The sequence below is a fragment of the Lottia gigantea genome, assembly GCF_000327385.1.
Source record: "Lottia gigantea unplaced genomic scaffold LOTGIsca_26, whole genome shotgun sequence".
NCBI classification, from domain to species: Eukaryota; Metazoa; Mollusca; class Gastropoda; family Lottiidae; genus Lottia; species Lottia gigantea.
In genome coordinates this window covers 959461-982361 of record NW_008708797.1, presented here as the reverse complement: position 1 = coordinate 982361, position 22901 = coordinate 959461, and the positions used below count along the sequence as shown (strand labels likewise).

The 22901-nt window shown below is 32.7% G+C and overlaps 2 protein-coding genes across 2 annotated transcripts; both read left to right on the top strand.

The window, feature by feature from the left end:
* Nucleotides 1–472: 472 nt before the first annotated feature.
* On the top strand, nt 473–2676 carry LOTGIDRAFT_232148 (hypothetical protein; the record flags this gene model as incomplete). Its single annotated transcript, XM_009055961.1, has 1 exon — nt 473–2676. The coding sequence occupies one exon, from the start codon at nt 473–475 to the stop codon at nt 1712–1714; it is 1242 nt and encodes a 413-aa protein (XP_009054209.1). The 3' UTR covers nt 1715–2676.
* Nucleotides 2677–7273: 4597 nt separating this feature from the next.
* Nucleotides 7274–21509, top strand: LOTGIDRAFT_188829 (hypothetical protein). The gene is made up of 21 exons (XM_009055960.1): nt 7274–7296; nt 9230–9432; nt 10765–11019; nt 11304–11591; nt 11980–12098; nt 12505–12618; nt 13038–13212; nt 13377–13524; nt 13778–13881; nt 14212–14374; nt 15036–15154; nt 15598–15677; nt 15974–16175; nt 16527–16687; nt 17055–17203; nt 17337–18303; nt 18699–18798; nt 19877–19950; nt 20182–20279; nt 20571–20633; nt 21136–21509. Exons 2-16 carry the CDS (start codon nt 9252–9254, stop codon nt 17479–17481), a joined length of 2403 nt encoding a protein of 800 aa, XP_009054208.1. The 5' UTR covers nt 7274–7296; nt 9230–9251; the 3' UTR covers nt 17482–18303; nt 18699–18798; nt 19877–19950; nt 20182–20279; nt 20571–20633; nt 21136–21509.
* The last annotated feature ends 1392 nt before the right edge of the window (nt 21510–22901 follow it).

Below are 22901 nucleotides of genomic sequence, written 5' to 3'. Positions count from 1 at the left end.
AACAGATGTGAGATTAGTATTGTGTTTTGTATATCACACATTTTTTAGTTTTTACAAAAATTTCTTTTCACTATTTAATTGATGTAGCACCCACTGCCTTCTTTCTTTAAATTATTGAATTACTAAGGGAAGGATTTTTCTAAGGATAGTTCCATGGAAAGATTTATACTACATTATATTAAGGTGAAAGAGTGTGTGATTATGTTTCCATCAGTTAACAAAGCCCACCCGAGTTAAACATTGCGAAGTGAACCCTTCCTGTGCATGAATTCAAATCAAATATGTAAAAGATGAAGTTAATTGAAGAATATTTCTTGAAGTTTTAATATATATATATATATAAAAAATCACTTTATTCTATAATGTTCATATAAAATGTTACACTTTCTCACATCTTTAAATCTATGCATTTCTTCAATTTGTCTTGAATTTCTTTTTTTATTAATTTAATATTCTTATGTTTTTTAGAGTGATGACCCAAAGTACAAAGGATAAGGACACATCTAAGACAGGCTATGTACAGTCTTTGCTCTCACCACCAGGAGTACACCCTTCTGCAGGTAGTTCTAGAAAGAAGTCAGTTCCGGATACAAGCAACAAACCAAGTCGAATGCGTAAATGCAGCTTGATAAGAGAAGAATCATCAGAGACTTCGATTTGTAAAGAAGAGTTTATGGAAGTAGAGGTTGAACCCAGGCCAGTGAAGTCAATGGAAAATCTGCTTGATATAATTGATGAACCTACATCTTCTACGCCTATTTTGAAGGTAACTTCACCAAGTCATGATCAGCCTAAAAGAACTTTGAAATCTGTATGTAGTTCACCTCAGTTACTAAATCAGATATTTGAAGAAAATGAATCTGATGATGAAGATGATATTGTACCCTCAAAATTTCCTACAAATGCCATGTTTGTCAAACACAGTGGTATTGCTTCACCTGAAATACTACGAAAATATGAACAAAGAACAAAAAGACGAGGAGCTGGTCAACGTGGTACAAGCTGCAGCAGCTCAGATGCTAGTGACAATGATGAAGCTGAAGGCAGATCAAGGAAAGATAAACTAAAGCATAAGTTTGCTCACAGAAGAGACAGTAGTGATCATTCTAGTGATACTGATGGGCCTAGTGGACATGGTGGTAACTATGGCAGTGGTGCCAGATTTAATGGTGGAGGAGGTAGTAGTGGTGGAGGAGGTTCTGGACCTCCTAATTCTCAGGATAAAGATGATAGAAATTCAAATCGAAAGGATAATAGTGGTGGGAAATCTAAAGGACATAGACAAAATCATATCGGACATAATCTTGATGTCAATATGAAAGTGCTGACTAATAGACTAAGTCAAATTAGTGCTAAATCAGTGTCGACTCATAATGGAAATTGTAGTCACAGTCCTCAGAATTTAAATAGTCAAAATACAGTCAGTCAAAGTTCTTTCACATCTTTAGCCAGTCATTATATTGGACATACTGATACAGAGTCAATGATGGAGATACAGTCAAGAGCTTTTAGTGATATTGGACAAGAGTATGAACCAGTAGAGAAGAAGTCTCTATGTACTGATGACTGTCAATTGAATGGTAGTTTAAAATCTACTAATAAAATACTAACTGATATTAACAGTAATGGTATACAACCAACATATTGTAAACCAGACTTATCACAGTGTATTGTAGTACCTAGTGTAGAATCTAAATGTTGCTCTGTCGTCTAACTTTCTGTCGTTTTATTTTATGCTCAATTCTTTCCTTGCTCTTTATTATTTCTCATTCATGTTTCAAGACTTATCAGTTTCAGTGCCCATTTTATTCATCTTGCTTATAAATTTGTGATAATCTTTTTAATAACTTCATAACACTAATTACGGAATGTAATGACACTATCAAAAAATTTTATCATTTCAAAATCATGCTTTTAATTTTCCAAACATTTCATTATTTTTATTGTATAATAGTCTTTTAACTTTCATTTAAATCATCAGGATTTTTTTTACATTTCCATATGATTTATACACATAGGTTCATGCATGCTATTCAGATAAGCGACTATACAGATTGTTGCACTCTTCCATATTTGAATGAAGCTTAAGCTTTTATATTTTGGCGCCATTGAAAATATTACTTTCTGAAAACTAGTCAATCTGTTATGAAGCTCATGTTGGATGAAAACTTTCAGTAAGAGTTTAATGTGAACTGTAGATGTGTGTAATGGATATTTTTATCAATGTTGACGAAATAACTGCTGGGTTTGAGAATATATTGTTAAATTAAAAAGGCAATTTTTATAAAATATTTGTACCATTTCGATTTCCTGAAGTCTCCAAGAATCTTAAACAGATAATACCTCACCATTACAAGTACCAGGCAAGTCAAATGGTCTTTATGAAGTCTAAATCTGGTTACATTCATTCTTTATTACTGTAACCACAAATATCTTCTGGGAAATCCAAATGGTGCCAGTAGAAAGTTGTAAGTGTTCCCTATTATTCAAAGGTAAAAATCCTCTTTTAGGTCCCTGTAATATTTTCAGTTCAGGCCTTTGTTTCTCAAAAATTATCCAATAGTGAGGAACTTTACTAAATAAAAATTAATCTGCAGAAACAGGGTCAGCCATCTTTAAGATGGGATCTTATGAATAGTTGCTGAATTGGAGAGAAATACATGGTATTAAACCTGTAAATTCCACGATATAAATTTCATTATTTATGATGTTACATTTGTTAAATTGTTTGTTAAAGAAGTTGCTGTTTGTTATTAGTGAAGTGCCTGATGAATTGTACTGCAGTTTTAACCCTTTGTATCACTAAATGGAACATTGTTGGCAATAAAGTCACCTGTGTTTTCAAAGGTTTAATGTTATTATTTTTTGTTAAATCCTTCAACTTTTCCCTAATTATGTCAAAATCTTTCTACTATTCTCATATTACATTCAAAATACTATGATAAGATTATGACAGTGTAGAATTACATCGAAATGAAGTTTTTTTTAGAAACATTTTCATGATATATTACTAATGAATTTATGAACTCACAGATTTTAGATTTTCATTTTATGAAATAGATAAATCTTGTAGATGGTGATCATGGATTCAGAAGTAGTATAACATTCAGATATCAAAGGTTTTGTAAACAGGAGTGTAAAATAGAAAATTGTTATTTATTGAAAACCATGTAACCTCTATATTATTGACCAAGCAATGAAAGTATAAGGGCTATTTACAACATAGTTTTACCTGAATCCACAAAACTTTTAGTGTTTTGAGCTGAAGATGGCAGCCTCTTTATATGTTGGCAATATCAAATTCCCCTTTTAAAATTCTTGCAAGGGAGATGGAGAAAGATTTAATATCAGATAGTTGAAAATAAAAAATGTTTTGTGGAAGCAAGGCTAGAGAAGTTTTTATATATTTTGTAAAATTCCTGTGCTGGCATGGGTTTGTGTATATAAAATAGGTCATTTGATGTTATATTTAGTTTGTAAATATACAGTCATATTTTAAACTGCTTATAGAACAATATTTTTAATTTTGTGTTGTGAAATTGCTTCAGTATCAATTATTTTGTGCTTAATTGGCTCATGGAAGATTTTGATTTTAAGAAAGTAAGATTTTCCGATTTGTACTTGAAACTAAGATATATTTGTGTTCACATTTAACCATAATTAAAAAATATTATTTAACCTGGTGGTATTTTTACCCTTTAAGTTTATATATTAGATGTTATTTACCACTGGGGGTGAACAAACTTTAAGATGGTGCAATTTGGAAACAATATATATCCATGTACAGAATAATATATTCATTGTTATATATTCTTCCCAAATTGCATTACTTACATGATTTAAAAGTATTACATTGTATCACTGAAATTATTATAGTTATAGTTATAGAATATCCAGTCAAAAAACAAAATGAAAAGGGAGTGAATGCTAGGTTTATAAAAAAAAAAACAGCAATCAATGATTATCATGACTCAAACTTGTCACTTTCGAAATGTTCGGTTTTTTCATTATAGGGAGTAATGCTTGTTAAATAAGCTTCATTTGATTTTAACTTTTACAAAAACTGTCTGATTTCCCAAATTTTACCATCTTATATTCAGCTTGTCATTACAACTTTATCTGTTTCAAAATATGGTTTCTCAAAATACACATCCTCTTGAGTTCTTCAGAACATTTTTAAAAAATTTAAAAGAAAACTCTTGGAAAGTTGGCATCAAACCCTCTCTTTGCTAATCCTTTAAATGGAAGAACAAAACAGGACATAAATTTTATTTATATTTCATTGGATATTCTTCATCATTTTGTAACCCCAAAACTCTGCCTTAAAATTTTAAGAGTGTAAATGTGTTTTTGTGTGAACATTGAATTGTAAATTTAAATGGTATGTAATGTGTTTTGTTAAAGTGCAGCTCTACTCCCTGCACCAGCCCTGTACATTTCTTACATCTGTATTCTTAGTTTCACTCTAATCTATATTCTTATCTTTTAATCTTTTTATTTGTAAATATATTCTTATTTTAACTTGAAATTTCTCCACCTTGATCCAAATATCTTAAATATTAAAGGGATTTTGTTGTGTAAAGATTTGCTTCACCATTTGTAGCTCTATTTCAGCTATCTATAATTCAGCTCTATTGACAAATTAAGCAAATGTTTATTCAACTGGATCCCTTAAGAAGCTTAATCCCATTACTTTTGTTCAACAAACCATTTTCTGAGAGAATTTTGCATAGTCTTTAATATCTACAAAGCCAATTGCTCCCAAAATAGCTACCTGTAATATGTCAAAAAAAAAAAAAAAGATCCCAATGCATTTAGAAGATAGCTTAAGGTAGACTTGAGAATTTTTTTTTATAAATTCTTAAAGAGCCCACATATTTTATTATTTCTCCCGTCTATAATATGTATGGTGGTGTTTATAACCCTGTGAATCAATGTATGATGTAGATATAAACATTGTATCCCCATCTTCCCCTCTTACCCTTATACAGTCATGTTTGTATCTAGGGTTATATGAAAAGTAATAAAACTGTGTTATTAAAGTAGTGTAGAGTTTTAGTTTTAGTGATTGTCCCAATTAGTGAAAATGTGTGAAAGTGTCATCAAGTTTGACCATGTATTTCGGGTATATGCAGAATTGAAAATTGATAATGATATGTTTTCAAACAAATTAAAGCCACTTCTAATAGCTAATTCTACAGGTCATAAGATTGTCTCAAAATGAGCTCTATCATTTGACAAGGCACATATTTACACAACACTTTTATCTTTCCATTTTTGGCACATTTTTGGCAAAAGTGAAAAGACCTTAATACGGTGTCATTGTTAGAAATAAGTATGAATTGTTTCTTGTATATGATTTACAAAATGCACACAATTCGGATGAATGAAACCTTGGGAGACCAAAAGAGATTCAAAATTCAGTTAAAGATAGCTGTCGCCCTTTATTCTTGGTATTCAACGCGGTGGTTCAGTCTCCCGTATCTGGAGGTAAGAATAGGAGCAGACTGACGGGGCAACTTTTATGGATAGAGATTCCCTGCATATAAGGTCTGATGGTGGTTCTCGGAAAAAAAGGGATTTATATGGTGCATTCTGACATATAACTTTAGAATAGAAATCATATTTTAAATTCTAAAAAATATAAAGTGTACGTTTTTTGCGGAAGGGAGGATGGGGGCGTTACCCCTGCTGGCTAACCAGGGTACGATAGGTCGAGAGATGTAGTTCTGAGAAGCTGACTAGCCAGATGTGTCTTAGGCCGGATGGGACTGTGAAAATTGTTGTCCTTGCATTATTCTATAATTCATGGCTTTCTCCGTCTTCATTAGCCATATCAAGTGCAGGATATAAAATATAGATGATATTCGCGCAAAGAAATAACCCTCTTTGGTCACATTTCCTCCTAACAAAGAAGTCAAACTTGTTTTGTTTGACTTTCTTGGTCTATGTGATTACAGACAGTTCAACCTGAAATATTGCACAATTAATATAGGCATGTATAGTATTTCAAACTATTTTCATGGTAAAAAGGGAGAGTCCAGTTGATAATATTTGATATTTGCGCAGTTTTCTACAGTTTGCATCAGTAGGCGTGTTTTGACGTGGATATTTTTGTGTGGCTGACATAATGTTATTATAGTACTTTGATGTATTCCCAGCACCTCACATTCTATATAGAAATCCATAGATGCGTAAAGAGCGTTCAAACAATAGTTTGACAAATCAATTTAATAAAATTGATGCAATAGGTTTCGCTAGGCATATTATCGATTGTTTCTACATTAAAATAAAATATTTTCCAAAAAAGTAACAATTCACAGATACAGTTGCCCTTGAGGTAAGTTTTTTCACAGTTAAACAAAATGTTGAAAAACACAAAAAATGTTAGATATTGGCATCTGTATTCTGAAAGTAAGGGTTAACTTGACTTGTAGATGGTTTAATGTTCGATGTGCCTCTCGTGGATAAGTACGACGTCCTGCTTAAGTTTGCACTAATTGCTTAATTTATTGGTAGGTGGATGCTTAAAAGTATAAAGCATAATACACACCGACATAAAGGTAAATTACTACCTCTTAGGATGACCAAAAAATTGAAATTTTAAACCTTGGCAAAAATGAGTCTATTTTCATCAGTGGACCTGCATAGTGTACAACAGAATCCCTCTATAATCCAAAAAATCCATAAAACTAAGTAATAATTCATTAAACTAAATGTTGAAGCATGCTTAGAAGTGTGTTTCAATAATCATTTAGTTATATCGTCTCAAAAGGTCAGATGCGCCATTTTGTGGGACCAATAATTCTTTATTCTCAGAAAGGGGAATATTTTGGCTTTGTCAATCAGTGATAGTGTTCACAGATCACCTACGAAATTTGAGCTTTCAAATCCATGTGTCCAGAATAATCGACGTAGGCCTACTACGTCTTAGAATGAACATAAAATTTGATTAATAAACAATATGAGTATATATTCATCAGTGAACTTACCTGGAGTCATAAAGTTACAACAGAATCCCTGTAAAATCTAGAAAATTGGAAAATTCATAAAATTAAGTAATTATTGAGAAACACTTAGTCATAATATTAAGCGTTTTTCACTAGTTAATTGCATTTTTATTAAGTTTTTTTTAGATTTATCGGATTATATAAGGATCCTGTTATGTTATTTATGACACCGGGTATATCTACTGATAAATATATGCAAGGAAGTATGAAGAATGGGGTGTGGTTTGGACACTTTGATATTGCTGAAAATGATAGGCGGATAGCTGAAATATTGAGTATGCAACTGGTAAACTAAAACTTGTTGATTTTCAACCATTAACTTTCGGTAAAATCGTTTGGATTGATATTTTGGTATCCATCAAGTGAAACAGAAGTTTCAATGCAAAAATAACGTATTGTCTTATTAAATATAACAAAACATTATAATATTTTATTCTCAGGTACCTTCTGAGGGTACCAGAATCTCAAGTTAAAACTCGATTTTCACTATGTGGGAGAGTCACTGTTGTTTGTATATTTGTCCAAGCCCTTCAAATTAACAACCTTTTGATATGTTTAAACAAGATATAGTATTATATGTCGGTGTTGCTAAGACTCATAATAACAATGGTTTTATGATTTATATCAATCATTTCCCATGCAAGTCTATGGTAATTTGTATGCCTTTTGTGTGTGTATATGCTATTGACATATTACTCCTGTGGCATATCATTGTGATTATGTTTTCTGCTTATGTCATAATTATTTTAAAATATCACTTCCTTGTTGAATAGAGAAGAGATATTCGATCAGGTATGTACCTTTTGTAGAAATATTAAAACAGAACTTGAACGTTGTTATCCTAAATGTATATATTTTGTTAAGAACAAGTGTCCCTATATGATCCGAATCAACCCAATATGATATTGTTCCTTGTCACATATTACAGAGTTAATTTGGGATTAAATGCGATTTTCTACCTGTTCAGTAATAAATTAAAGGGATATAGTCGTGTAATTAATTGTAGGCCTATATCATCAGCTAATGAAGGTCAATATTTAATGTATTTTTAAACCAACTCTTTCATAATGCACCTGTGTTTTTAAAACTTTTACTAACAATGGAAATTCTGCAGAAACGAAACTTATATTATTTCCATCAAATAATCTGGTTATGAAGTTACATACATTGTAATTCAAACAACATATGAGGGCTAGCTACCATACCAAGTCGATGGTTTTAATTTATCTCTCAACAAAGTACACACTTTTGTTCGTGATACTCTTTGATAATAATGTGCACAAATATCTTATGAGAGATGCCCACATCATGGCAATATGACAATGGCAGTGGACGATCGTCGATCAACCACCATCATGTCATGTACTCGGGTTGTTTTCCAGAATGGTTATTGTTGAAGACCTTCTTGAACACCGGTCATCGCCAAAGCTCTCTCTGGTGCCAAAGAATTTCTCATCCCCTTCTTCACAATTGTAAAAGGAAGGGGCATCATCCCCTAAAGTGGAGACCAGGTCAGCATGTGTCTATGTTAGCACTTTTATTTTCAGGAGCAAAATAAATACCCTTAAGTCAGTTTCGGATGATTTCATTGGTTTTGTTTATAAGACGGTCTCGTACAATGATAATAAGTACTTGCTGTTGGGGAAAGGTTTCAATTTCAGTCCAATTAAGATACCCACTTCAGTGTAGAACTTTTCAGCCTACCCTCGTACAGACTTACATTTTTGTTATTATTAGCTGATCACCTGTAGTAAACTACATACATGTACCAAATTAGCGTAGTCTATATTGGAAAACGGGGGACGTTGTGGATTCTAACTGAATACATCACTTGAATGGTATCTTTGGTGGCATTCGTTATGGATCCACTATTGTTAATATAATTTTACAATATTTTGCCTATTGAAATAAGCGCGGACATAAGGAAACTCAAAACAAAAAACATGAATTTTACGCTTAGGCCTATCAATTTTTGGTGAAGTGGGGGTGGGGTGACTTTTCTAAGGTAACATTGATTTGTTAAAATGAAAAAAAGGGCTATAAATTTTTATGTATAAAGAATAAATACTTCCATAGATAACAGTTGTTAATTCGAACAGGATCGGGCCATGTAAACACAGGACACTTAAGGAAAGTAGCGACTTCCTTAAACAATACATATATAAATCGTAATAGTGATCATCTAATTATACTATAGTTAAAGTATTATTCAATTTCAGTATATTTAATACACATTACAGTATGTATTCAAGATATAGAAGAAGTACTCCAAGTTATAATAGAATAGACTATCGCCGAGGTCGAGAGCGACGCTATAACAGCAGACCATCAACAGATAACTGGTTTAAAAGATTTGCAGAGCGATGTAGTTGTCTACCTGAAGATTCAGACAAACAAACTATTGGTGGTACAGAACACATAGGTAGGCCTAACTATATGCTTGCAAAATAGATATAGATATATATAAATTGCTGTAATATTGTGTAGGCATAATGAATGAAGATTTCCCCAACACAATTAAAATTTTCATATGTTGGCTTGTGCCAATTTACCATATATTTATGAAAAAAGCCAGATTTTAACGATAACTCAGAATGAAACAAGTAATAATAACAATAGCAATTCAAGGAGTTTAGAATCAGCCAATTAGAACTCGCGTTGTGATGGTGCCAACCAATCAATAAAAAAAATTAATAAAAGATGATTTGTTTTATACACAGGTCTTCTTGAGTTTAAAACATATCGTAATCTATGCAATTTAATTATAAGATAAAAGTTCGTACAAGCAAGACAATTCCGTGAATCAAAAATCTCCTCCAAAGAATGATAAAATCGGGAGTAAAAATTGTAAAGAGAAGAACCATCAGGTGTTTCGAAAAGCATACTATGGATTGCCTCGCGCCCGACAACCGCCACTACTATAATGGTCAAAATCAAAATATGATTTGGAAGTTAAAGAATGAAGTAACCAAGGAATAATCTGTAGGCTTTAAAGGGACATAATTCCTTCAAATATGGACTCACTCCACTAATTCATTTGCCATCTCTTCCCATGTTAAAACACGAAATTCAACCTTCTATAACTTTTTCCAGAAATCTCGTTGAAAGCTTTCCAACATGTCGAATGAAAGCCTGACCAATTCTCAATGTCTCCTAAAAAATTCATTATATGATGACCATGAAAATTTTGAGCTACTAAAATTGAAAGTAGACTACTACCGGTTATACTCATCCGCTAGATGTTGGCACTTCACAAAACGACTATTTTTAGAATTAGCCTTCTGCCTTTAAGTCTCTCATCATCTCACCAAATCTGAAAGATAATGCAATTTCAGACATCAAATTCCAAATCTAGACCAAATTTTACCCAAAAAATAGGCAGGCAAAAACCCCAAAAGGGAGAGAGAAAGAAGATTTCTAAAAATAGCCTGGACTAAGATTTCTGAAAATAGCCTGGACTACATTCCTATACAATCAATCATTTGCATAAAATGTTTTGTCTTTTCTATATATCACAGAGTATCTTACATTCAAACGTGGATAATTCTGGACACATGGATTTGAAGGCTCAAATTTCGACGGTAAGCTGTGAACAATGATGATTGGTCAAAGAGAATGAAGCATCTGCCCCTTTAAATGTGTAATTTTGAATGCGGGAACGTTGAGTTCAGAATCAGCCAATGAATGCTCGCGTTGTCATGGTTCCAACTAATCACTGAGCACTGTCTTTAAAAAAAATGTTATTTCTTTACAGACCTTATCGAGGAAGAATTGACAAGTGCTATTAAAGTCAAAAACATTGAATTGAATATACAAGAGAATACAAAGAAACACCATACATCAAAATATGACTGTACAAGAGAAGATAGAAAAGAAAGGGGAGAAGAAGATGGGAAGAAAATACCAGCAGAATTAGTTGTTAGACGTGGTGATGAATTTACTCTTACAGTCACCTTTGATAAACCGTACGATAGAGAGAATGATAATCTGTCGTTTATATTTAAGACCGGTTAGTTTCATTTAGATTTATATGATATTACAGTTTCCAAGTAAGCTTTAATTTATGACACTGGCCCATTCAAGTTTAGCCCATATCTAATATAAATAGAATTGTTTCAACTCAAGTGAATCTTCAATCCCCATTTTCACAGACAACTGTACTGTTGTGCCAAGCAATGTTCGATGGCGATGCTTTAAAATATTTAGCCAATCACAGGTCATACATAGGTTATGCCGAGATTTTTTTTTCTTCTACTATTTTCTTCTGATTATTAACATTAAAAATCATTTCAGGAGAATTTCCTTTACCAAAATCTCGAACCCATTCTACTTGTAAGCTGAGTGGTGAGAAAACCTACAAACCAGGAGAATGGGGGGTTAGAATAATTAAAACAGGAGACGAGACAGAGGAAGGCAAATCACCATCTGTAACATTCGGTATATTTATACCAGCTAATTGTGTGATAGGAGAATGGAAATTTGTCATTAAGACGATTATTGATGTAGAAGATGGAAAACAGAAATCAGTACGATATGATCACCCAGATCCTATCAAAGTTCTACTAAATCCGTGGTGTAAAGGTGGGTAAATATAAGAACTTATATTATAGCTGACCAGAATCTCATTTGGTTAATTATGGACAATCCGGACATTGGATTTGCATGTTGGAAGTGATAACTAGTGATATTGATTGTGGTATATAAAAGCGATAGATATTATAGTAGGCTTTCTATATAGGTTTGTATATCTTCTTTAACATGTATTTCAAACACGATTTGATAATCTATTTGATTTGTATGTATTTGAGTTTGGTCAAAGGCATTAATTATTATTGTGTAGCACTAACTGTAGGCCTACTATACTGTACTATAATATTCGTTACTCATAACGTATACAGGTGTATAAAGCCCTACACTGCATTTGAACTCAATGATGTATGTAATAATAATCATTTAAAATATTTAATAGAGGACACTGTTTATTTACCCACCGAGAAGTTATTGGATGAATATATTTTAAACGATGGTGGTGCTATATATTATGGTAATTATAGACAGATTGGTTCTCGAGGCTGGAATTTCGCTCAGGTAAGTTATGTGGCTCATTAGAACAGTCCTTGACGACTCATGCAATGGCATAGTGATATAGTAAACATATATAGAATTGTATGCTTGAAGTCAATCAGCCTGCTTCATAACCTAGGAGCAACTTCAGCAAATGCTGGAAATACCTAATATTATAAAAGAACATTAATAGGCTGAAGACTATGGCGCAAGGTAGGTAAAAGAGGAACATTCTTCCACGTACTAAATTGGATAACATTTATTACACAGCAATAGCCACTGACTCTGCTCGTAGACAAGACTCACTGTCTTTGTAAAGCTCATGAGTTCCAGTCAAAACAAGACTTAATTGAAATTGGGTTCCACTAGCATGCTCAAACACTCTGCGACCTACGAAACACCGTTTATACCATTATGTTTTATTTGACAGTTTTCCGATGGTATTTTGGATGTAGCACTGTTCATTTTACAAAAATCGTTTGGTTTTAAAGTTGATGGAAATATGGGTGATCCTGTTTATATAGCTAGAGCTTTTTCTAGAATAGTGAGTACGCCATCTTTGTACTCAAGAAGTAATTTACAGTGTTAATTGAAGATTGGAACTGGAAGGTTGTTGTCTAATTAAGTCACGTCACTTGAGTGATCAAGATTTTTAGAGTCATAATGGCTAGATCTGGGAAGTGGACAAATTGTTTTTCATCTTTGCATAGACGAAACCTTACCTTGGAATTTCAGTAATTTTCAATAAAGGTTCCAATTATTCGATGCCATCCATAATGTAGTCTATGGCGCTCTGGCTTTAACGGAGTTCCACCTCTTTCTTATTTTATGAATAAGATATACTCCATAAAAACACTGCTGGTGACTTTGTTGAAATAACCACAAAAAGGAACCAATCCTGGCATCAGATATCGCCCTTACCTTGAGAGGAAATATATTGTTTTGATATTGAACACATTTCAGGTAAACAATAACGATGATGCCGGGGTTCTGGTAGGGAATTGGTCCGGAGATTATAAAGATGGCACAAGACCAACAGCTTGGGTGGGAAGTTACAAGATATTGATGGAATATATGGAAAAGGGGGAACCTGTAAAATTTGGACAGTGTTGGGTTTTCTCTGGAGTTTTGACAACAGGTGTGTATATAAGGTTATTAAAAATTACATGCTAGAAAACATACACAGATTCGGAAATACGTAAGCTTATAATATGTCAACAATGAAATTACACGATCGCCATAAAAAATATCATTCAAACACTTTTTTGTTTGTTTTGTATGTTTCTACATGCCTATTTTCAGTATGTCGAGCTGTAGGGTTACCTTGTCGAAGTGTTACTAACTTTATGTCAGCCCATGATACTGATATGAGTTGTACTATTGATAAAATATTTGCAATTGATGAAGAAGGTGATTTAAGCGAATGTGAAGGATATGGAGATTCTACTTGGTAAGGTTCCGTTTTGAACTGTCAATCCTCGTTATTCATCGTTATATGTGACATTTCTGTTGATATAATTCTTCTAGAATATGACCTATACAGGCTTCTTGATTAATCTTATACGGGCATTTCAGAACATTTCACATAGAGATGCATCACAATTGCAACGGTTAGAACTTACATCTGAAAATGCCTAAGATGTTCCACTACAGATCTTAATTGAATAAAGATGTAACTAATATAAATTATATATTCATTGCAGGAATTTCCATGTATGGAATGAGGTGTGGATGAAACGTCCAGATTTAGACTATGGTTATGATGGTTGGCAGGTTATTGATGCTACCCCACAAGAAACAAGTGACGGTGAGTAGTCTCGTTTGTAACCCTACGGGTAGGAAGAGGTGATGGCGATGACTTCGACAAAGCACTCCTGACAAGATGTGTATTATAAAATCATTACGATTTATTCAGTTGTATTTAGTTGATGGTTCTGTAAATAATGTAACGATGTCATTATACATATTGATGATCTGGATACTGTCGTGATGAACAGTCCAGAGTTCAGATAGCGCCGGTTCATTGCACGGTCACTATTTGATTTTTTCTTCAAGTTTAACCTTGAAAATAGAAAATAGAAGTCCCAGGAAGAATTCGTTAGAGAATATTATTAAGGTTTTACATTATCATTTGAAGGTGTGTATTGTCTCGGACCTTCACCGGTAACAGCAGTAAAGAAAGGAGAAATAAATACAGGTTTTGATACAGCCTTTGTTTTTGCTGAAGTTAATGCTGATTGTATAGATTGGTTGAGAGAAGATTATGATGATTTATATGTTTTGGGTGTCAATAAAACAAGGTGAGTTTGATAATTCAAGACACAATTATCACAAGTTGCAACATTTCAAATTCAATTTGTGGAAAGAGTGTTCTCGGTTGATGCTTAGACTTGAGGTATAAAGACAGGTATGGTGTATCGGTTCGCAGTATCAAATTTAGATATCGTCTTATGGGAGACAAGATTGCTTTCATTGAACTTTACAAATACTGTTGGAGGCGCAAAGAAATCAAAATGGTAGATTTTGTGGACTGTTGAACCACCACAAGCAGGATGCTCTGAGGATTGAATGTCCAAAGGAGGAGCAACAGTAGTATAAGGTTTTATTAGAGATAATCTCTTATAGTAGCACTTGCTTAGGTCACAAGTAGAGACTATGGAGTGGTATAATTTTGACCAATGCCAATTGTTGAAGAATGAAGGTATAGTAGGCTACTCTCTAGGGTATATGATCTACAAATATTTGAATTAATCTGAATGCATTCGCATCTACTGTATGTATTGAAAGATGATATTCTGCTGATGGCTCACAGAGATCAGTGTTTGCATGTTGCACATAATGGGTATTTTGGTGGACGTACATGTCTGTACGCAAGCCGAGAGAACTGTATTTCTCTATACAAAAGGGTAATTGTAAGATTTACGGATTCTTCCCAAAATCTCGGTGTTGTGTATATTATAGGGTGGGTAAGAAGATCAGTACAAAGAAAGCGACAGGGTTAGGTTACAATGGTCGACTTAGTATTTTTGGTGATGATCCTGATAGAGAAGATTTAACCTTATCCTACAAATATTTAGAAGGTATTAATTCTGTGTATACTTTATGTTACTGTGAACAGTAAATATAGCTATTCGGAAACTTTTTGACTCCTGAGACATATATTCTGCCGGTAACCGTCAAAAGTATCTTTCAGGGGAGAAGAGCTGTCAACAAATTTGGGAATACACTAACTTTATACCAAGTCAGTCGTTTATGGATTGATTTATGAATCCTTAGCCCAACCTGGTTTGCTTATGACCTTCAGAGCCCGATTGCATGCTTGAATCGTCAGTCTATTTCGCTGGCTCCAATCTTTACGTCGGTTACAAATATCACTGGAAAAAGTTTCAACGTTAAAGCGTCCAAATCATACATTTAACCCACACCAACTTTCCACATTACACTCATATAGTTTCTCCGTACCCACAAATTATAAAAATTAGAAAATCGTACTGTAAACTGAAATGATTTGATTTATTTTCAGGAAGTACAGAAGAAAGAGAAACTGTTAATAAAGTCCATAAAACAGCCAGTTCAAATAAGGTGCCTCATCTTGACAAATCTGTAAGTCTAAACTGGTTCCAAGCATATTTTGAGAGCTGTTAACTCATGCTGACAAGCATACATGTGACAAAATTACATTTCATCCAGAACTACACAGCTAATTCATGAGGAAATGCAGACTGCGTTAATCAGAGAAAGATTAAGCCTTTAAAATCACTTTACTAACTGAACATTCTGACCACAGAATAATGTTATGTTGCTATCATAAACATGAATCACAAACAATACTGAATTTGTTTAACATTCAAGAAAATATTGACACTTAACGAACTTAATTAATTACTTGAATGTTTCAGACTATAGAGTTAATTCTTGAGGACAAAGATGGAATTATGGTTGGAAATGATTTTAACTATTCTGTTATTATTAAAAATACCAGTGATAAAACTAGAAGTGTTAAAGTATCATTGTCAGTATTACAAATTGAATATGATGGAGATATTATTGGAAAAGTTGCCTCTAAACATTTTGATGAACAAGAAATTGAAAGTCGTTCAGGTAGTTTCAACATCCAATATAAGTTAAGAAATATTGAATCAGACATGGAGATATTGAACAAGACATTGGGAAATTAAATCAGAGATTGAGAAATTGAATCAGACATTCAGATATAAAATCAGGCATTGAGATTATTAAATCAGACATTGAGATATAGAATCAGACATTGAGGTAGCCTATTGAATCAGACATTGAGGTAGTGAATCAGACATTGAGATATTGAATCAGACATTCAGATATAGAATCAGACATTGAGATATAAAATCAGAGATATTGAATCAGAATTCAAATATAAACAATAATTTCAGGTACCAAATCAACACTATATAAAGCTTGGTTTCTACATTTCAGAGGCTAAGCTGACAATAGATGTTTTATCTGAGGAATATTTAGCTGTTTCAGCCAATCATTTCTCATTTAAAGTCATAGCTTTCTGTATTGTGAAAGAAGAGAGGACAGCTCATGTTGAATATGATGATTTTAGATTAAGAAGACCAGATATAACTATTGAGGTAACAGTTTTCAGTTGAATTATAGTGGAGGTGTTGCCTATCGCAAACAATGATGGTCATGAGTTTTAATCTCTGTTATTGTGCAAGACTTGGGCGAATGTATTTAGGAACCCTCAGTTATAATCCTCGTTAAATCTGGATGTATCTGCCTAAAATGCCATTGTAACATCATTATAGGAGTAAATGGAGATAAGTGTCCCTATATTCATAAAACGAAGATCAAGTTCGAATTTGAGCTATTTTCGACCGTAAGAAGCAGAGTTATTGCCCTTGCCCCAAAATCTTTAATATGTACCATTCGCATGCCGCGGTGGGCGTATATGGCTGTGGTCCACTATCTTTATATTTACAAATTCATTTAATTCAGGCACCAGAAGAATGTAAGGAAAATGACATACTTGAGGTCACAGCCTACTTTGAGAATCCTTTAAACAGAGCCCTGACAAAATGTTCTTTACAAGTGGAGGGGAGTTTACAATTATGTTCTGACAAACAGAAGAAAAATATCAAATTTCCGTAAGTATTGCTTACAGACCGTATATTATCTCTAATAAGCTCTCCGTATTTGTTGTTTTGAGTGGTTATATAATTTCAGTTGAATACAGGATATAATATTGTAATTTAATTATTCTTTTTACTATTCTTGTAGAGATGTTCCTCCTAAATCTAAATGGGAAACGAAACTGAAAGTAAAACCTAAAAAGAGAGATAATGATGAAAGAGATTTATTTTTAAGTTTTGATTGTGAAGAAATTCCAGATATTGTTGGATATCATACACTATTTATAGTGTAATGGAAGTTTTGTTGAATAGTTTCTTTTCATAAAATAAATTGAAATTTTCATACTCATAAAACATGATATTATTTAAGGATTGAAACTTTCTTCTTATTTGATAATTTATAATCGTTTGGAGCAGTTTAATATTTTATGTTATTTTATCTGTTTTATTGTTTTCACTGATCAGGCTACAGTTTCTATAAATCACAAATACAGCTTTCAATATTTTACTGTCTTCTTGAGATATTTAATCGTAGATATGATATCCTCCTTTCACAATTGATCACTAGGTAGCTATTAATGTATTGGATTGGTAAACAAACCTTTATTATAAAAGACTTCAGATCCAAGCTAAACAACCCAAAGAGATATACTTAAATAAGAATGAGCTTCTTTGCAAATAATGTTACTCTAATTTCAATATGTAATAATTTCATTCTTTAACATTGAATACAAATTTGTCTATTTTATTTCTTGAACAAATATGTTAATTTTCTATCCATATAATATAATTGGCTATTGCTCTTATAATGGTTTGTTATTTGTTATTTATTACACTGTGATACTTATGTTAATATAAATATTGGGAGAGGGCTGGGCAGTGAGAAATGATTTGTATTGCCTCTTAAAAAATCAGCATCAAAATATCATGATCACATATATAAAAACAAATGCAGCAGTAACAGCTGTCAAATATATTCACACTTTTCTTGTAACAAAAATGAATGAACCTAAGTTGTTGATAGATCATCTATTGTCTTCTATAACTATTACACGTGGTTGTATACCTCCAAATTCAACATATATAAACTGTATTTCATACTTCTGCCGTTCATTCTATAAAAATAAATAATATAAAATTAATCATAAAGCTATATTGACTCTGTAAGGGATGCTGTGTTGTAGTGCTGACTGCTGAAAGGAGTAATTGGATATCCGCTTAAAGTTACAAACTATAGGATAGAATCTTTGCTTTAAGTCTTCATGACTGCACTTTGATATAATCTTCACTGTTCAATCTATTTCTATAATCCATTAGTAACTGCAAAACTAAATATATGTACAAATATTTTAATAGGGAACGGTTACTCGCATGTCTGGAAATAGAAGCCAAGAACAATAAAAATCAGTGATCTTTAGAGCACTACTGAGTTGACAAATCTAGTTGCAACTGACTAGGGTCATTTAAATTGTGCCAAAATATTTATATAGATAGGAAATAACATCAGTACCTGTTTAGCTTCTAATGTTACAGTTCCCTTATTATGTGGGCCTTCTATATAGAACTTCATTCTTATACATTTAATTCCATCTTCCATAAATTCTATATGACTGAAAATTGAAAGAAATCTGATTTAAAGTGATACTACGTCTTAGAATACACTCGTCCTGTGGCTAATATTTGTTTATCAAGTTTGAAAAATCGACAATAAAACTATAATCATAATTTTTTTTAAAAAGTGAGCAAGCGACAAATCCGTTCAGTTTGAGAAAAAAAGAGTTTGGATAATGAACGCTAAAACAGGAAACAATCATCTTCCGGTGTATACAAACAAACTTTGTCAATGATTAATATTCGTTGAAAATTGTGTCAGTGGTGGAGTATTCATTCTAAATTGTATAAATTGCTTTTTTGCGGAGTCGATTAATCTCCTACGAGGCATCATTATTCCGTCTTCAAAATATGACAATGTCGAGGTCAATTCAAGAGTAGAGGTCAAGGACGCGGGAAACCTCACTTGAGAGTTACTTCCCCTTGAAAATTACACAGGATTTCCTAAACTCACGATTTGAAAATCGCTTAATGGATGTATTAAGCGATTTATAATTAATTACTTGATTTTGTGGATATATCAGATTATAGAGGGATTTTGGTGTATAGTTAGGACACCAGGTAAGTCCACTGATGGATACATACTGTTATTGGCCAAATTTGAACAAAATTAAAATTTTATGTTCATCCTAAGACGTAGTATCCCTTTAAATATAGTTCAAGATTTTGATTCAAAACTCATTAACAGACATTGTCAGGATCAATACAGTTCAAGTCTGACAATCACTTAAACCAATTACAAGTAATCTAAGGCTCTTCAGTCTTCACAAGAATATTTGTTAATATCAAGGTATAATTTATTTCAATTGATTAATCCCTTCAAAAACAGTTTTCATCATTAGTCTTATTTCCAAACCCTTCAATACAAATATAACATGAATATTTCATCATATACCCTGAAAATTGGCACATACTACCACTGCAGTCTGAATTTCAACACAATAGAGGTGCATACAAAGATATGACTTCTATTTTTGATTATTTGAGAATGAGAGGTAAACTCATTCTTGCAGCTGCAAAGTTTCCTTGCTGTGTTTTTTTTTTTGGATGACCATTAATATTAAACTATAATAATACCTGACATGTCTTCTTCTACCCCTTCTAGTTGTTTCACCATATCCTTTCAATGGTTCTCCACATATATCTTTTATCTACAAAAAGACAATTAAAATATCAACAGATTCTAAATGCAAAACTAAGACATAAGTCAATTCTACTGGAATGTCATGTTTTTCTTCTTGTAAACTTTAAGAAAAAGGAAAAAAATGAGTCTTTCTTACCTATTGAAGAGATAAACAATGTGGCAGATATCTGAATAGAACTAAAAATAAACAACATTTACGTATATACACTGTTAATTCAATTACAATTATTAAGCCTACCTGTGAATTCTGTTTACATTGTTTGTATGCATAGGTATACAGGCCACTAGGACTAGAACTTGAAAATAATTCACCAAATAATGTATAGAAAATGTAACCTAAAACAGAATTAAATAAAATCAGTTAATTTGCCCATTGCAAACGAAGGTTCAAGCAAAAAACATAAAATACATTTTAATTAGTTTTCTAGAAAAATTTGGAAATATTCAAATACAATAAGATCACGACAACATTTAGGGTAATAGTCCAGAAATTTCAAAAGTAAAAGTTTTTTTCAACAAAGAGCGCACTTTTGCAGTTTTACATTAAAATCTTAACTTTCCTTTGCATACAAATAATTACCAAAAGGCAAATTAGGTTAATTAGATGAATTAAAATAGACTACATACCAAATATTCCAATGCCGGCCACAATTACACCTAAATACGTTGCATCTTTACTGGCTTCTTTTACTGAAATAAATGACAATTTCAATTCAATATCTCCAATCCCTAAAAAACAATGTATATACTGTTTTTGTTCTTTAACACATTTAAGTTACTAATTCTTACTCTACTGGTTGGATTATGATTATGTAGCTTACAATGTATAAACTTCAAACTTTAGCTGCATTTAAGCTTAGCTCAACGGCTGATAAAGCTGTTAGTTGGATGTATGCCTATAATAATATGACTTATAATACTAGAACTAGGCTACAACATATTTTTTCTAACGTATTATTAAATTATTTTGAGGATAACTGTAGAGTAGTGCTGGGCATCACCATAACTTATGTCTGAAGTATTGCCTTTGCACACAGTTTTAAATGCCGATGCGAGATCAGTTTTGCAGATCCAAAATATATAAACAGGTTTAAGACCCCCCCATCTGCGGAGATGCAGTATGTCAATAAACCTGCTGAAATCTGTCCAAATAGCTATCAGAGACAAATGTTTCTGTCTACAACTTGCATACCTTTTTCAGCAGGTGAGAGTCCTGCATAGGGATTTTCATATGATTTCACAAGTTCTCTGGCTTGTTTTTCATTTTCTTTCTTATTCTGTAATTTTAGGATGTTGCAATGAAAATTCCTATGTTGAATACAAATAGGTATCGATGATGTTACTGGGATTATTCTGCTCCTTAACGCAATGTTCACGAATTTGAGTTTGTCAATGTCATAATACTTCTTGTTCTTTGGCACTTTAGTAACTGTAATAACTTTTGATAGGAAATGAATATTGGAGTTTCTCAATATTCTGGACATACTCTTGAGTTAGAATCAAAACATTTAGTATTTTGCAATTACCGACACTATAACAAACCATTCATTTTTTTTTTAAATTCATTTATTATGGTGTATTTAAAGTTAAAGCGTGACAGAAAAATAAAACAACACAGGAAGAAGTTGAGAGTTATCTTTTCCTGTCAAGAGCAGATAAACTAAAATTTGACAGTGAAGAACAGGAGAGTAACACCTTAGCTTAGACCTGGTAAATGCAAGTTACAATCTGTTATTAGGCCTACAGACCATACAGATTGTCTAATTTAAAGTTATAAATCTTGACCATTTGAAAAAAATGTGAGGTTCACCATCTTTGACCTTCAGTTTAGTTAGGTAAATAAATAGGTGAATCACTGATACTAGCCTAGTACTGAGTAGTGGCAGTGCAGGACTACAGATTGTCCGAAACATCTGCCTTTATTCAAGCCTCTGATGGATATGTTGACAGTAAGTTGTCAACTCAAGTGGAGTCAGAAAAAAAGACCCTGTTAAATGGGGATTTTCCACACATCTGCAGATGCGTTTTTTCTATCATGATATTAAATTATCCTACCTTTTATGATGACTGTAAATTAGTTTTTGGCAGCACTGTAACTTGGCTGTGCATGCAGTTTTAAATGGCCAATGTGAAAACAGTTTCTTCAACAAAAAACTGTCTGTACTACAAAAATACTCATCTATATCTTGGTTTTGCAGATCCGAGGTATCTAAATAGGTTTAAAAACCCCTGCATCTGTCGAGATGCGGAAAGTCTCCACTTTACAGGGCCTATTTTTATACGCCCACACGTAAGATGGGCGTATATTGTAATCACCCCGTCGGTCTGTCCGTTCACATTTGGCTGGTGCTCACTCTACAGGCTACAGTTCTTTATGGATTCTTTTGATTTTTATTTTGTATGTCAATATCATTATGAAGATGATCCCTATTGATTTTCGTGATGATCGGATAATTTTTCACCGAAATATCATGTCTGACTTGACGTTTTACTCTATTAGCTATATTGTGCAACTCGTGCTCACTCTACAGGCTACAATTTTTTACAGATTCTTTTGATTTTTATTTTGTGTGTCAATGTCATTATGAAGATGATCCCTATTGATTTTCGTGATGATCGGATAATATTTCACCGAAATATCGTGTCTGACTTCATGTTTCACTCTATTAGCTATATTGTGCAACCCTGTGCTCAATCCACAGGCGACAATTTTTTACAGATTCTTTTGATTTTTATTTTGTGTGTCAATGTCATTATGAAGATGGTTTATATTTGTATTTGGGTTATTGATATTGATTTTAAAAAATTTTGTGGAATTATTTAGCATGAATAATTTCTTCATTATGAGAAAATTCGTACTTTAGTCACTAAAGTCTGTTTTATTATTTCTGAGCTGCCAGTGGGCGTATGTTAGCTTGCAATGCAAGCTATCTTTTCTATCTCTACACCAGCCAGACA

Coding starts and splice junctions, on each gene's coding strand:
- LOTGIDRAFT_188829 (XM_009055960.1), top strand. CDS start 9,252: ATGTATTCAAGATATAGAAGAAGTACTCCAAGTTATAATAGAATAGAC. Junction 13,525..13,777: donor GGATATGGAGATTCTACTTG/GTAAGGTTCCGT, acceptor TATTCATTGCAG/GAATTTCCATGTATGGAATG. Junction 14,375..15,035: donor TTGGGTGTCAATAAAACAAG/GTGAGTTTGATA, acceptor TGTATATTATAG/GGTGGGTAAGAAGATCAGTA.